We start from the raw sequence: 16,041 nt of genomic DNA on the forward strand, positions 1-16,041 counted from the left end.
ACATAAAAATAACACATGACAGTTACTTAAGAGGTTAAAAACAAAGTGCCATACAACCTGCAAGGGGAAATCGGGAAAAATTTCTGTGAAATTGGGAGAGAAGAATCCTATGACCCTAAAGAAGCTTTGCACCTGTCACTTAATTAATAAAGTATCGTGGTGATGATTTCAGCAGAGAACCCATAAAACAACAAAAGAGAATTTGCCTTCTTGGAGGATTTCTATTCCCCCAAAAGGGACAAACTTTTATATTGAGTTTTCCACCTCCCTTCCTTCATAGTTGAAACAAAAATATGTAAAGATCCTCTGAAAAAATTCTTGAGCTCAAAGTAAGAACAGCAGTAAATAGAATAGTTAATAGCAAGACGGCGACTAATCCATTCATATTATCAAAGTAATAAGATGTTTACTTATCCAGCCAAGGCAAGAAGAGAAATAACTTATACGATTTACTGTAAATGTTCACAGCATTATGCAACTTTAAATTACTAACTCATAAGATACATAGTAGCTGGTTATTGTTGTATTACTATTATATTTTTATAGCCAATGGCATATAGGACATATTGTTCCTATTTTGTTTGTTGAACATATTAATGCATTCAGTGGATGTATAAATGAATGACTCTCAACTTTAAAAAATTAAATGACTCAATGCTTGACTATAATGTCTATGGAGCTATAAATTCACATGCAGAGTTGTATGTGTAATCACGTAGCCTAAAAGACAATATTTGTATAAACCAGCAGAAAGCTGACTTAAGAATTTATTTTAACATCAGCTCACAAGGCCCTCTTAAAAATAGTAATTATTTAAATAAACAGACACCAAAGCCAAATATCTAAAAGAGGAGTATCTGCCAATTATTTTATTTGCTTGTCAAGGATAATTAAGGCATTCTCTGTTCCTTTCTTTATCCTGTATTGAGGGAAAAAGGGACTAAGAACAGAATAAACAGCAGTCATTCTCATCTCTTACTGTTTGATGCTGGCAAATAGTCAATCCTCTGGAAATAAACCATCCATCTGGCTAATAGAATCTCTGGCAGCCCCTCCTTCATCCCTGTTCTCAAAAAGAGTAGACTTTGTTCAAAAGAAATATCTTACCTTCAGGAATGGCTACCTAATTTGTGGGGCCCAGTACAAAATAAAAATGCAAGGCCTCTTGTTTAAAAAAAATGAAGAATTTCAAGCTGGAGACAGCAGAGCGTTAAACCAAACATAGGGCCCTTCTGAGCATGCGGTCCTGTGTGACTTCGCAGAAGCCAACCCTGCCCAGCTGTGAGCTTGAGGTTTCCTCACCTGCTTCTGTTTTAAGACACAACTTAAAATTTCCCCAATTTTAAATGACCCTGTAGTCTAATAAGACTTTGTTCGCTCTTCCTAGATAGAGACTGTAGCCCCCAATTTTCTGGGCTTGTTTCTACCTACGTACCTCAGTTCGACCATGACCATCATCTCGAGCACAGTCTGTTCCCACCGGAGCTGGGAAGCAGGAGCATCCTGGGATGATGTGTGATAACCACATAGCTAAGATTCTAACTGCCTCTGTGAACGCTGAGGAACACGTCTGGGACAATACCCAATTTGAAAATGATAATTCCCATCATTCAGGTCTATCTTAAAACACTTTCAGTGACTTTGTTAAGAGCAATCGGTAACTTTTTTCAGCACTAGTGGAGAAGACAAACGCCCTACAGGTCATGGGGGTGCCACATCCCTCCCCCGCCCCCAACCGCGGCATAACATCGTAACACGCCTGCTCTGAACCACCCCGCGCTGCACGTCAGACTGTACAGCCGAGCTGTTAAACGTACAAATTTGCAAAGACCGCCAGTGATTCAGTCTACCTAATTGGACTTAGTCCAGAGAATTTTCCAGCCAACTGGCATTGGGTCTCTAATTTACAGCTGGCAAGCAACGTCCTTAAATGCTTCCAGGTCCTCAGTAGAACTGCTTAATGTCTACCTTGAACACACGAACCACCTGACTTCAGACACAACACTCAGCAGCTTTGACCGCAGGGTGCAGAGTTATAAAATTTACAGCTTCTTAAGTTGGAAAACCACAGACAGGGTTGGACTCTACCAACTGCCCTCTGAAGGAGGGGGATGCAGTTTTTACTTGGGGCACACCAAGTTAAAACAAAGGACACACTGAGTAATCTTGGGGGAAAAGCTTTCTTTCTTTTGCTCCCACTTTTAATTTTTAATATCAAAGCTATAAATGCTTTCAACTAACTTTGTATTTGTTTCATCATTTAAGGCTTTTTTTTTCTCTTTTAAAGAAGTTGTTCTAATTCTCCCACGGAAATTAAAGAGTTATGGACAGCCTTTAAAAGACTGGCTTTTTATTTTATGCTAGGAAGCTTGTTTCTTGCCTTCGATAATGTATTTGATTGCTTTAAAAATAATAATAGCAATACTGATTGTGCTTACTGTATGCCCGGCAAAACATTGAACATGTATTATTTCATTTAAAGTTGATAACAATATTATGAGGAAGGCGCAGGGCTATCAATATCCCAACACTGTAGATGAATAAACCAATACACAGGGTCATATTGCTAATAAGTAGCAACACTGGGACTCAAGTCTCTGACATTGTCCGACTCCAACATTTGACCTCTTAACTCTTGGGAAACTGCCCCTCCAGCTCTGAGACACAATGTCTGGGATTCTAATTTAAAATTCTAAAAACTGGATGAAGTGTTGAAAAGGTTTTGTCACTAGGACTCAATAGCATGCCATAACATTTACATTGCGCGACTGGTTTCAAACTTGAAAATTCTGTTTCTTGAGCATGCTAATATCTGCTGTAAGCATCCATGCTTTCTAATCTCCTCAATCCATTTCCCCCTGCATTTATTTACTTATTTAAATGTTTCATTGAACCATTGTTTTAACAACTGAAATACGATATGCTTTATAGATTGGCCCTTCCCAATAAATTGCAAATTGCACCCTATGTTGTACGTTGACTAATTCAAGGAAAGGATAGTTTTGTGGTGGGAATTCAAGTTTTTGTAAGTCCCCGTGATCTTTGGAAGCCTTGTGATATTAAAAATCAGCTGGTTGCCTTTGCCTTCTTGTTTGCTCCAAAGCTTGAAGAACATGACCAGGTATCATCATTGCTATTATGTGTGAATGAGTTGGATGTGACAAGAGACAGCAAGAAATACCCTGATCAGGGCCTCGGAAACGCATCTATTAGGCAGCTTCAAAGGTGTGGGCTGACACGTTGAACCTCGACTACAGTTCTAATTCAACTCACCAGCATTCCTCCGAGAAATAGTGTTCTCCGACCCGTCACCAAAGTATTTGCCGTGAATTAACTGGAGGCCTGCACTTCAAATAGCAAATGGCAACCTAGACAAATGATGTGGCATCACAAAATCACCTCTGAATTGTCCTTTGGAGTCTGTGTTTTTGATCATCTGTTCTGAATTAATTCTCCATTACTTCTTTGCCTCTTTTGTGTTCTGTGTCTTCACTCAGGCCAGGCTACTTGGCTAATCTCCTTTCCCTTACACCGATTGTATCTCGAGGCACATCTTTACTCATTTCAGCCCCTTTCCCTTGGGGAGAATTCAGACAGCAGGGTCAACAAGGAAGGAGGGAGATGAGAAGGTAACACTCCATCTGCGGTGCTCACACACTGTCATCTCATTGATCAATGTGCCCGTCCACCTGGTCCCCCGCCACCCCATCATCTCCTTTTGCCAAAGAGTGGAGGAAGTTGTTTATTATAGTAATTTTCTTTAGATGTCTTTTTCTGCCTTGAAACTAGCTGTGGTTAACCTATTTCTCACTTTCTGTCATCACAAAGGCTGCTGCACTTTTCAGCTTCAGGATTCTCCCTTGGTATACAATTAAATAGGAATGGGCTTTCAAAGAGTCGAACACCCCCCTGTGCTGCTTAACGTAGAGGAAAAAAATCCTTAACATAAAGGAGAGCTTTTATTTTTAAGACTTTTCTAAAAAGGAATGCTGTAAAAACACAGATGATCATATTTCAGTCTCAGAACAGCAACCTGTGTTATCATGTCATCCTGAATCACTGGTTATCAGACAGAGATGAAGTTACTTTATAATGAAACACTCATGATGAATTTCCTCACCTACCCTCCAACTGCATGACAGTTTGATAGAGAACATGACTCATTCACTGCTGTGTGTGTGTGTGTGTGTGTGTGTGAGCGAGTGAGACAGAGACAGACAGAGACAGACGGAGAAAGAGAGAATGAGGGAGGGGAATGGCAGAAGGAGAGGGACAATGAGAGAGAGGGGAAAAAAAGAGGAAGGAGAGAGAGAGAAAGAGAAAGACAGGAAGAGAGGGAGAGATCATGAGCTAGCAAAAAAGTTAATCTGCAGTCACTTCTAAAGCATGTGTCATCTCCAAGTTGACTCCCTAGCTAAGCATTAAAAAAAAAAAAGAGTTTTTGTGTTTTAAATTTTTATTGTCAAGGCCTCCTAAAATTATGTGTTAAACAGGGCCTTTGCACTGTGTTTAAACAAGGAACAAAGTCAGTAACCTTAAATTACCTACATTTCAATTTCAAAATGGAAAAACCATTATGTTTTCAGCCATGCACAAAAAGCCTAGCATATATATGTCTACTTCAGATTACATGATTATTTTTCAACAAGGACGTGTATAAATGTCAACTCTGATCTTCAATTTTCACATTTCTACCACTTTGGAATTTAACTTCTTACACAACACACACTAAATTTAGCTATGTGGGGTGCAGAAGTAACATAGGTTTAGTTTTTCTTGATGTTCCTAAACCTAATAAAATAAACATAATGTGGTGGTCTAAACATAATATCCTAAAGACTATTGAAATATAAGCTGACTTTTAAATGTTTCAGATGACTAACCAGTACACTAGCTCAATGGGAAATTCCTTAGACTTTATGCCAGACTTACGTTGTGGGGAATAAGTTGAATAAAAGAAATGTGGAAATTATCCAGTTTTATAATGACTGTATCTGTAGTGATCTCAGAATGTGTATGATTGCCAAACCAATATTGATTTCTTTTTGTGCTGGGGTGTGTGTATGTATGAGTAGTTTTTCCCTGGGTAATGCAGAAATATAATACAGAGTTGTGAAAACTAGCAACTTTTCTCCAAGTCATTTACATGTATATGTAGGTACTTCAAAATAAAAATTTGACTGATGGACTTAAATAATGCCTAAAAAATTTAAGACCTAAGACAATCACATAAATCTTTGATTACCCTTAGGTATTTCCTTGGCCACCGAGAAAATCAACGGGGCCAGAACTATTTAAGTTGACATCCACCTGTTGCAAATGTTGAAACATGTAGAGTTGAGGTTCCAAGGAAAATGAATGTTTGTAACGGAGACTGCATTTTAAAATTGGACAGCCTCATGACTCAGAGAGAAAAGTGAAGGTGTGTTTTCCATTTAGTTTCTACTGAGCTTCCCTATGAAGACATTCTATAAAGTTCTGACATATAAAAATAACCAGAAGCAGAAGACACTTTTATTTGGTGTCAAGCCACGCACTTATTTCTTGGGGTTAACTGACAGCAGTCAGTTATTCCCAGGATTGTTTTACCCTGCCTTGTACTAGAGAACACCCAGAAATAAGTGACAAGAGCTTGTAACCCACCACCCTATGAGGGCAAGCTGCTGCTCTCCCAGATTAAGGTAAATCTACTGTGGACTAAATTGTCAGCAACTTCTTACGTGTAAATGATTCACTTTGGGAAAGGCAAGCATTTTAGGAAGCATATTATTCCTCAAGTGCAATTTAGGAGATCAAATTTCAATACTTTAAATGCTTCTCTCTGTACTCTGTACAGTTCTAACACTAGTCCGAAGAGATGATGAAATCCAGTGGTTTTTAAAATGTGCCCTGCAGAAGTCTAGGCCTCTGGAGAACTTCAGATCACAGCTGTGGTTTGGGACAGAAGGGCTGAAACAGTGGGAGGAGCAGGCTGGCCACTGGGCCTGTCGCTCCTGACTTTGGTCAGAAAAGTTCTCCTTTCGATTGCTTTATCTTTGCCTCCATGCAGGATTTTTCAATTTGGAAAGAAGATTCTACTCTTTACTTGAATGAATGAATCTTACTATCGGATGTCATTTATTGAATAAATTTTTTTTGAGCGTCTACAATGTCCCATGTATTATGCCAGTTTTGGAAGTTATAAAGATGAGTAGGTCATCTTTCTACTAGTGTAGGGTTTCAGGTGCTAGAGATGTGCTTCAGGACAGTGCTAGAGGATGTAGTGGAAGACATTAGTTTAGCCCGGGGAAATCATTTTGCAAATGAGAAAATTGGGACCCAGATAGTTTAAGTGATTCATGCAAAGTGACATAAGGAGTGGAAGAGCAACCCACAGTGCCAACTATTTATACAGATGCTCCCTGTTCTAACCCACGTTGCTTCCAAAAAGAATGGGATCCACATACTAAACTCTCTCTTTACATTCTTTAAAGATCTGAGGCTTGAACGTTTGGTGACATGATTTATGACTTAACCATTTGTGTATCTCCAATGCCTAGTGCAGGGCTGAGCAGTGAATGGGCACCCAGCACATGTTTGTTTAAATTTTTTACCAGATATGGAGAGGAAGTGAACAGAGGAAAATTGCTTTGAAGGTAGTTACCTAAATCAATACATACTAAGATGGTTAAAGATAACTGGCTAAGATATTGGAAGGATCTGATGAATATGTATAAATGAGAGAAGAGGAGGGACATTATCCTCATGATGACATCCTCATGTGTTTTAGCAAACAGACCCTTCTGTTGAATTTTACGCTATAATAAGACCTTAGTGAACATGCTGTAATTTTATGTGGCCAAGAGAGAAAGTGCTTTCTTTCATAGACTTATACTTTCTGTGGATGGAACGGCATTTTTCATTTTGGTAGGTTCCCACACTTCGATTTCAGCATCCCACAGGATTGTAAAACACATTCAACATTTTTATATTGGAGTGAACATATTTTTGGCTCCAAAAGTATTCATTTTGGTTCAATACATAGTTGTATGGAAAGGCATATGAACTTTATTTAACTTCCTTTAAAGAATACAGTCATAGACTTCTTGGATACTGATATATAGTCCAGTTCTGGAAAAATATAACTTATTGCTTATTGTCATTTTAACTTTTTTGAAATCACTGTGTTCTATCGATTTAGGAGAAGTACGAGCACCTGATGAAAACTGACCTGAAATTTGATGATGTTCTCCTGAGAGCAATAAAATATAAATATTAGAGTCATTAACCTAAATTCCTTTAAAAGATAAAATAAGCATAATACTAGGTTACTGGATTTTATTTTATTTTTTAGCTCCTATTTGCAAGTTTTGAACAAAACCGTAACTCCTTTAAAAATACAAGCAAGCCATGTCCAATAATTCACGCAAGGCTCTCCCCAGACTGTTTTCAGACAGGTCACATTCCTAGGACATTAATTTAAGCTTTCATTGATTCTATAAGGGGAATGAGTACATAAAGTGGGGCTTTGTAAAACAATGGCTAAGCGAATGTGACCCTACTCTATTGTGGCGAAATTACGATTCGTATTAACAGACATATTGATATAGTTCTTATTTCTATTTATGTAGTAGAAAAACTTACTTTAAAAAATATATTATACATATCCAATGGAACCTTGGGAAGCCTTAATATTTTTATAATTTTATTTAGATCTATCCAATATTTCCCCTTACATTTTAATTGTTTTTCTCAAGGAGCTCTCTGTATTTGCAAGGAGATGGATGAAACTGACCAACTTTGGAGGGTCCATCACCCACTGAGGCTGCCCTTCCATTTCTCAAAAATAGCTCCTAAACATGAGGAAAAATTGTGGCCCTGGGGAACAATCCAAAGATTTAGTTTTAGCACTGAATAATGTCGGTGAACAAGAGATGAAGCTGTGCTTAGATAAGGCAAAGCACAAATAAGAATTCTCAGTTTGAGGCTGGTATCATGTTCAGCAACAATGTGTCAATTATCTGGTTAATTTCATCAACACAGACAGCGCCAGGGGATATTTCAGGTTCTAAAGATGAAAGTAAGAAGAAACTCTGTTATTCTGCTTTGCCCTTTCCATCATTTCTTGTCTCCTTCTTTGTTGTGGTTTTCCTGCAGATAATATATGTTTAACAGCAAACCTTAAGTCATGAACAGAACTGTGAAAACCTACTGGAATAGTTTCTTGTTTATGAACAAAATGAGAGAGAAACAACAACGACAAAAATGGCTGCTCATCGTGAAGTAGTAAAACCTGTATTCCCCATCAGCAACGATTCACACTCTGTTCTGACCGCCCATGGCAGACCCTGTGAGAGGCAGCTGGCCCCACTTCCCCATCCGGGTCATTTTTCAGCCACGGAACTTGGTTTGTGCACGTTTGCTTAGAGGTGGATCAAAGGCCTCTTGGTGAAACTGATGCAGCCATGTTGCTCTAAAACTGATACCTTGCAAGCTAAATACACCTCTCTAAAGAAAATACACTTTTTCTGAAGAAAGGGGAAAGATGTTTGCTGTTCAGATGCTTGACAGAAAAGAAACAGAACATATACATTAAAGGAAAAGTTGGGGGGAAAAAATCGAGATCTTTAACTGGAGAGTTCAATTTCTACGAATTAGGTTTAATTAAAGTGTAATTGCAGGGGCTGGATTTATTGCTGAGCTCAGAACAATCCTAACTTTAGTTCAACTCGATTGAGGTTCCTGTTCTCATCCTCTGAAATGAAAACCCTGGAAGAGTTGGAAGAATCTTTCCTTGTGACAGCTTCTCTCAGAATAAGTGAAGTGAAATCTTTGAAGGCTCTTCTATCACACAGAGGTGATAGGACCTAGTATCTCAAGTTCACAAGGTAATGGGAAGTCAACTCCCACGGTCAAGGTCTAAGGCCCAGGTGTAAACTCAAATATCTACTGGGGCCAGAAATTCCTTTTTCTTAAGAAATGTCAAAATCTATATTTTTATAAGAAATCACCTGATATTAAGCCATTGATCCATTTTGTTTTAACATGATGAAGATTTGGGAGCTGGATTTTGTCTGTGGTCACCAGTTTGCTAACTATGGTTTGAGGTTTAGATTTAAAAATATATGTGATATGCTCAGAAGACAAAATGATGATAATAGTCACAAACATTACACGCCAAATACTCTGTAAGCATTGAGCTTATCCTAAATTATCCTTCTGATAGCGCTAATAGTTAGCCAGTATTGTTCGCCCATTTTTACAAATGTGGACATTAAGTGAAACAGAGGCTAAGAAATTTGCCCAAGTTACAGAGCTAGTTGGGAGTCTGTACTTCTAACCATGCTAAGTGTACAACACATAACTCAGAACCCAAAGTTACACATAGTCATATTTTAACCGTCTTCCACTCATCTTCCTTAGTAAATGTTAAAGACTAGGGCCTCAAATAAAAAAATAATAGTTGAATTAAGCTTATGTTTCCTTTACTTGAGAAGAGCAGAGCAGCATGACTAGACTGTGTGGAGATATCATACTCCTAGGTGGAAAGATCTGGACTCCAGCTCAGCTCTGCTTTTCTCCTAGCTGTGTGATTTGGGCAAATCTCTTAACCTTTCTTCACACTTCTTTGCTTATTTTTCTGGCAAGTCAGTGAGGTAGGTTTTCCATCCCAATTTTGTAGGTGAGAAGTCGAAGCTCAAAACGACTAACGTGAGTGCCTGGTCACATAAATCCTTAGTAAGTGGGAGCCAGCGTGACTTCTCCACGATCTGAAGCAAATCACTTGCTTCTGAAAGTCAGTGATCAGCCCCATTTTACAAACTGGAAAAAGCAAACTCAGAGACATTATGAGAACCAAAGAAAATGTACACATGATAATTGTCTGGCAGAGTCATGTTGGCTCTTTTTATTATCGCCATCATTACCCATGAACTTTTTTCTTTTCTTACCTCTAAGGAAACAATGACCCACAGAATTAAGGTGGTTTGCTACAAGTAAAGCTTCCTTGAAGTTCATGTTCTTTCTACCGTATCACTGCCTCCTAGGCCACTCGACCTCTGTGGTGAAGAGCTATAATGGACCATCCAAATGGCAGGCATAGACAACCTAGAAGAATGCCCGAAGTACTCCTCCTACACTCCTTAGCATTCCTGACAGTCTAGTGTAACAGTGAAAGGTTGGCATCTAAACATGAAAATCAACGCATTCTCTTGGAGACCCATTGGATTCCTGCTTTCTTCCCAAAGATGGAGTCGTTATCTTTTCCCCTTTGCACTTTGAAATTTAGTCAACTAGGAAACAAATTTGAATGAGAAGGATTGGAGTTCTTTAAGCTGGCTCAAATTGGGGTCATCACTAGAAATTTAGCAAGAGGCATTGAGAACTGAATGAACAGAAGGGGCTTACTTCAAAGACCAGCGTCTCATTTGTGGGTCCTGGCGCATACAGACGTTCCGGGCGGTTGAAGGCCCGCTGGTATTCAAACACGGTCCCAGCAAAGGGGAACTCCCCAGGCCAGTCGATGCTCCAGCCCCCTGTGAGGTAATACTTTTGACTGAGGCTTCGGACTGCGAGGTAACTGGAGGATATCTGTAGTTCCTGGATTTCAATGCTTCGGGCCCCCGCTGGAATGATGACAACTGGATAATATTCTAAAAGGAGAGAACACAACATTTTTGCTTTCCACATTGTGCACAGGAGAAAGGTGACCAGAAATGCCCAGAGACATGTAATGTCTATTTTTATAGAGTTGGGTTTTAGAATCATTAACTGACATTCATTTCTACTCTTGTGAAGTGAAAATGATCAATTATTTCATTTTCCAAGTGGTAGGAACACCAGAGAGAGAGAGAAGATGTACATGCCTTTCCCCAGCATGCGGGTGTGGACAGAAAACACTCTTCTCCTTTCCAGAGCAACAAAGGCCACAAAACTCAAGAAAGCTTTTTATTTTTAATCTACCTGGAAGAAATGCAAAGCCATGTATTCTCAACAGCAATATTCAGAGAAGTTTAATTTTACTCAAGATGTTTAGACAATTACTCCAAATATTCATCTAATGTGAGTGTGGATCATTTAAGTTTCATGATAAGTTCTTTGTTTAACAAATGTACATGGGGCGTATGACAGCCTGGGCAGCATATTAAAACTGCAAAGAAGAAAGGCATTTTTAAATATACATCTCTGAGCCGTATGTCCTGGTGAGACTCCTCACACTGTGAAACCATCTATCCTCCGGTGCTCTTGCACAAGTGTCAAAAACCATCATCTTCCATGTGTCAGGTGAGTTAGTAAAAGGCTCGACCATACTTAGCATGACTCAAACTCGTTCAGTGGCAAAGGGTGTGTCCCACTAGTGCTGGCAATGAAACAGCAGCATCTCGTACCATTCGCTTTGTGCTGGTTGAGGTACAGGCCTTTATAAAACTTGCAAGTTGAATTATCACCTTTGCAGACACCACATGCATCCAGGACTGCTTTTGAGCCAAGTTCATGATCGCACCCCACTGGCTGTGACCAAAAAATAAATTAACAAGTGAGAAAATGGAAGATCATAGAAGCCAATGGCTAAGACTAACTGAAAGGTACCTGGTTTTCTGTAGTTACAGGACATTAGGAAGGTAGCACAGCTTTCTGGTTAAACGTACAGTCTCAGGTTCAACTGACTAGGGGTTCAAATCCTTCCTCTGCCATTTCTAGATGCATGATTAGGCAAGTTATGTAACTATCTAAGGCTTAGACTTCATCTGTAAAAAACCCACCATTGCTAGTGGCAGGTGCGCTTATTCTAGCCAGGTCTACCACTGACACATCAAAATGCTGGCCAGCATGCAAACACACACACTCTTAAAAGATCAAAGAGTTCACAACGAAGTTAAAATAAAAGGGAAAATAGAAACCCAAAGAGAAAGGGAAACTAATCAGAAATAAATAGCAGCACTATATCAAAACACATCTATGAGGTTCTAATCATATAGTGAATGTACTTAGTGAGCACGCAAGTTTACTGCTATTATTGACATTCTTATTTAATTTTTACAACTACTGTGTGAAGTGGGATATGTCATCATCTCCATTTTTATACACGGGAAAACGAGTGGAAGCGAAACTGAAGAAACTGGATGAGGGTCATGGGGAAAGTAAGGGGAGAATTTGGAGACAGTGCTCACAGCCAACCTGAAAACGTCACCCTTTCTCCCTATGGCACCTGCTCTTGTCCGGACACGGAATCTCTTGCAGCCCTTCTCACAGCATGCGTTTGATACGGGGAAACACAAGCACGACCATACATCCCAAAGCAGAAATGCTCTTACTTCACAAATCCCATCGATGCAGACGTCATTTTTGTGCGGGGAGCAAGGGGTCCCATCTTTCACTTTGCCAGACATTGCAAAAAAAAATTCAAAGTTCTCAGCCTTGCAGTACAGTTTACATCGATCTTCCTCTAGAAGCAAAGAGATCGAGAGAGAGGACACGGTCAAGAGGAAATCATAGGAAAATGACATGACTACCACGGGTGAATGAAATTTATTTAGAAAGCTATCATGGTCAAAATGGAAAATGCTATGCACAGTTTTATGTGTGGTGTGTGTGCATGTACATGCATGAGAGCATATGCATGTGGTTTTTAAAAATATGAATCCCATTTAGCAATGCATATCAAATTGCCCTAATATTAATACATAAGAATTTTATTTCTTTAATCCTTAGTAAAAGCCACAACTTGTATGATTGGTGGGTTGTGTAGCTGCCCTCCTTGGAGAGTAAATATTTTAGGCTTCACAGGCACTATGATCAGCCATTGACAGTATACAAATGAAGGCGTATTGCTGTGTTCCAATAAAACTTTATTTAATAAAAAACAAAACAGGTCAGATTTGGCCCACAGGAAATAGTTTGCTGACCAGGAATTAGGACATGGATTACTTTACATATTTTACAGTCTGTTAACAGGAAAAATTTTAGGCACTTTGGAAAAATGGCATATGGTCAATAACGTTTATAAAACATATAAATAATCACGTCATGAAAAGGAAAAGGAAGCAGATAAACTAAACCTTCAGGCTAAAAAAAAAAAATGTAACTTTTATTGACCATTAAGTCCCTGAGAAGTTTCTGGCAAAAAGAAAAGAAAAAGTATTTTTCAGGCAAAAAGAAAAAGTATGATATTTATAGAGCTCTTGTTAGCAGAAAGGAGTATTATGCCAATTTCTCAAATAGAAAGAGCTCTTCTTGGCCATAAATTCCAGATGACGTTTCTCACATGAGACCTTATGTAGGTGACACTGTGCGATATCCCTAACAACAGTTTTACAACAAGTCTGTAAACAGTTTGACAATGGTTCTGCTTCATAAAACCTCTCAATAAAAGACAAAGTCAAAAATGTGAAAGAAGTTCACATGTTATGGTCCAAATATGCATACACGTGGATAGATTAAAATTTTTTCTCTCACCTAAAAATTTTTTTTAACAGCAGCTGTATTTAACACCCCCTACTTTTTACATATGACATTAGGGAGCTGGAGGACCTATATACCCTCTCTTTTGTCTATCATTCCCAGGAATTAATAAGTTGTGTAAAGTTCAGTTTTTCCAGCACAGATTCCTGGGCAAGTTTACAAACTAGTCCATTAGAAAGAGGAAAAAACCTCATTACCGTAAGTCAAAGACTATCTACATTTATGAATAAAATTCTCCTTGTTCTTCCCAAACTGCATGAATTCACAAGACCTTCAAATCACGGTCAGTCTTTTCTGATTCTAAGTAAGTACCAAAAGGAGCAGAGGGAGGCACAGAGGTCTCCACTTTCCTGTCTCCAACCACTGGGATGCGAGATCCTAAGGCTGGGGTCTCTGTTCTATTCAAAGTACTCTCCTCTGCAACTAGCCATGTGTCCCATGCAGTAAGTGCTCAGTAAGCATCTTTGAGTGAATGAGTGGCACGGCATGCTCCCTACTTAGTAAAAACTGCAGTAAAATTAGTGAAAGAACTTTGAAACCAAAAAACATTTTGCAAGTTATAAAATTTATTTGCTTAACCTTCTCCTCATGTCTTCAAGACAGAACCTATTTAAAGGATGATAACGGAACAGATTCCATAAACACTATATTTGAATGAAAGATGTAATGTGGGACAGGCGAAGGAATATCCAAGCAGAAACGGAGTTTTGGAGAAAGAACCGTAGATAAGAAACACAGAATTATGGGAAAATACAACCAAGAGAAAATAAATCTTCAAATGTCAGAATTGAAAGCAGTTGAAGCTATTCTATCTAATTGTCCACTGGACTCTGTTGTACAGCATCCTTCCCAGGTAACTACTCAGTTCCTGATAGAATGCCTCCAGTGATGGAGATCTTATTACTCATAAAGGGACACACTTCCATTATGGACAGTTGATATTCATTCATTCATTCATTCCAAAAGTTATAAAGATGTATCAATTACTGTTCTCATATGCTGTAGATACAAGCATACTCAAAATGGACAAAAGCTTCATCCCTATGGAACCTAAATTCTTGTGGGGAGAAAGATAATAAATAAATGACTATACAATATAACTTCAGGCACAGATAAGAGCTGTGAAGACTAAAGCTGGCTACAGGTTCAAAGAATGACATGAAGGACAGATACTTTGGGTAGGCCGGCAAGGAAGGTCTCTCTAAGGTGATACGGCTAGGAAGTTCTTAGCCCTTGAATCTGTTCTCTGAAGCAATTTCAAACAAATCGAAATCCCTTCCTATTCAATATCTCCTTAAATTCTTGAAGGTCACTATTTTCTTTTCTACAGGAAACATCTAGAGATCCCTCATTGCTTCCTCCTAGACACAGATTTCAGAATTTTCATGTCTGTCTTTGTGCTTTGGGACAGTCATGACCCAGAAAGAGTTCAGGGCTCCTGCAATGACTGGTCTGGCATTGAGTAAAGTTGAACTGTCATCTCCTCTGATCTGGAGGTGCCACTTGTTATATTGATGTCTGTCTCTAATTACATTAGCTCCTTTATGGTTATTGATAACATAGATTCTTGTTGAGCTTTTGCACAGCAACAGCCTTCAGTCTTATTCTCATCATATTTATCTTTTTTTCAAGGGAGGGTGGTTGAGTTTTGATAAAGCAAGTGAACCGAAATAAGAGAAAGCAAACAACTAGAACAGTGACAGCTTATTCTGCACAGGTAATAGAAAGTACATTAAATTTGTATATTGAAACCTAAGTAAATGTTTTGATGCTTAGCCCAAATAAAAACAAATTAGTTTAAAAAGTAAAATACAAGCCACTGCTTTAAGTTATAATAGGAACCCAGTACAGGGACACTTTTCATTCATGTGGGGGGGGGGGGTGGTGTGTGTGTGTGTATACACACTCTGCAAACAGACCTTTCCATGCTTGTAATCATCTCACATGTCAGTTACTGAGTATGGTGTCTCTATGGGGCATACATGGTTTCATAAGCTTTGGTCTAGACAATTCATACCAATTTCAATTAACATCCCTGAGAGACTTAATTGCTGAAATGTCAAAGTTAAATTTAGAAACATAAGTACGTTCCAAACACATGAACTTTTTGGCTTACAGATGTGGGAGACAAGGGGTGAAAAAGAAGCATGGAAAAATAAACAAAACCTATGGAACTGAATGAAAAATTGGGCCAGGTTGGGTCTGGGAATGAAAAGGTAAACATTGAAACTCTTTAATATAGACAGCAACTTCTTCTGTGTTGTTCATTCACATGACTGTCCTCATTGAGACATATCTGAGGTTCATAGAGATCAAATTACCTTCCACTTTCGTATAGGGTTTCCACTGGTAGAACCATCCACGGAAAGGTTTGCCATTATATTCTGCACACTGCTGGGCTCGAAAATCCAAGCTATTTTCACTACAGGGGTTAATGTTGCACAGTTGATAAATACGGCTAGAACCTGGACAGAACTTGCCACCATACTGAGGCCTAAAATAAAATTAAAGAACTTTAATGTCAGCAATCAAAGGGCTTCCTATTAGTCACAGGCAGTAATATATGGAGGGTCAATCCAGATGAGCATTATCACAGTGTGT

The 16,041-nt window shown here is 38.8% G+C and overlaps 2 protein-coding genes across 3 annotated transcripts in view; one reads left to right on the forward strand and one right to left on the reverse strand.

Annotated features, from left to right (window-relative positions):
- Positions 1-16,041, forward strand: part of SYCE1L (synaptonemal complex central element protein 1 like) — a 120,441-nt gene that overhangs the window by 95,809 nt on the left and 8,591 nt on the right. The window lies entirely within an intron of this gene.
- Positions 1-16,041, reverse strand: part of ADAMTS18 (ADAM metallopeptidase with thrombospondin type 1 motif 18) — a 125,151-nt gene that overhangs the window by 21,906 nt on the left and 87,204 nt on the right. For both annotated transcript variants that reach the window (XM_070613921.1, XM_070613919.1), the window contains 4 exons: positions 15,762-15,934; positions 12,294-12,424; positions 11,367-11,490; positions 10,387-10,631 (listed from right to left, as the gene is read on the reverse strand). In XM_070613921.1, coding sequence (XP_070470022.1) covers positions 10,387-10,631; positions 11,367-11,490; positions 12,294-12,424; positions 15,762-15,934 — 673 coding nt within the window. The remainder of the gene's footprint in view (positions 1-10,386; positions 10,632-11,366; positions 11,491-12,293; positions 12,425-15,761; positions 15,935-16,041) is intronic.

The sequence above is a fragment of the Equus przewalskii genome, chromosome 3 (assembly GCF_037783145.1).
Source record: "Equus przewalskii isolate Varuska chromosome 3, EquPr2, whole genome shotgun sequence".
Taxonomy (NCBI): Eukaryota; Metazoa; Chordata; class Mammalia; order Perissodactyla; family Equidae; genus Equus; species Equus przewalskii.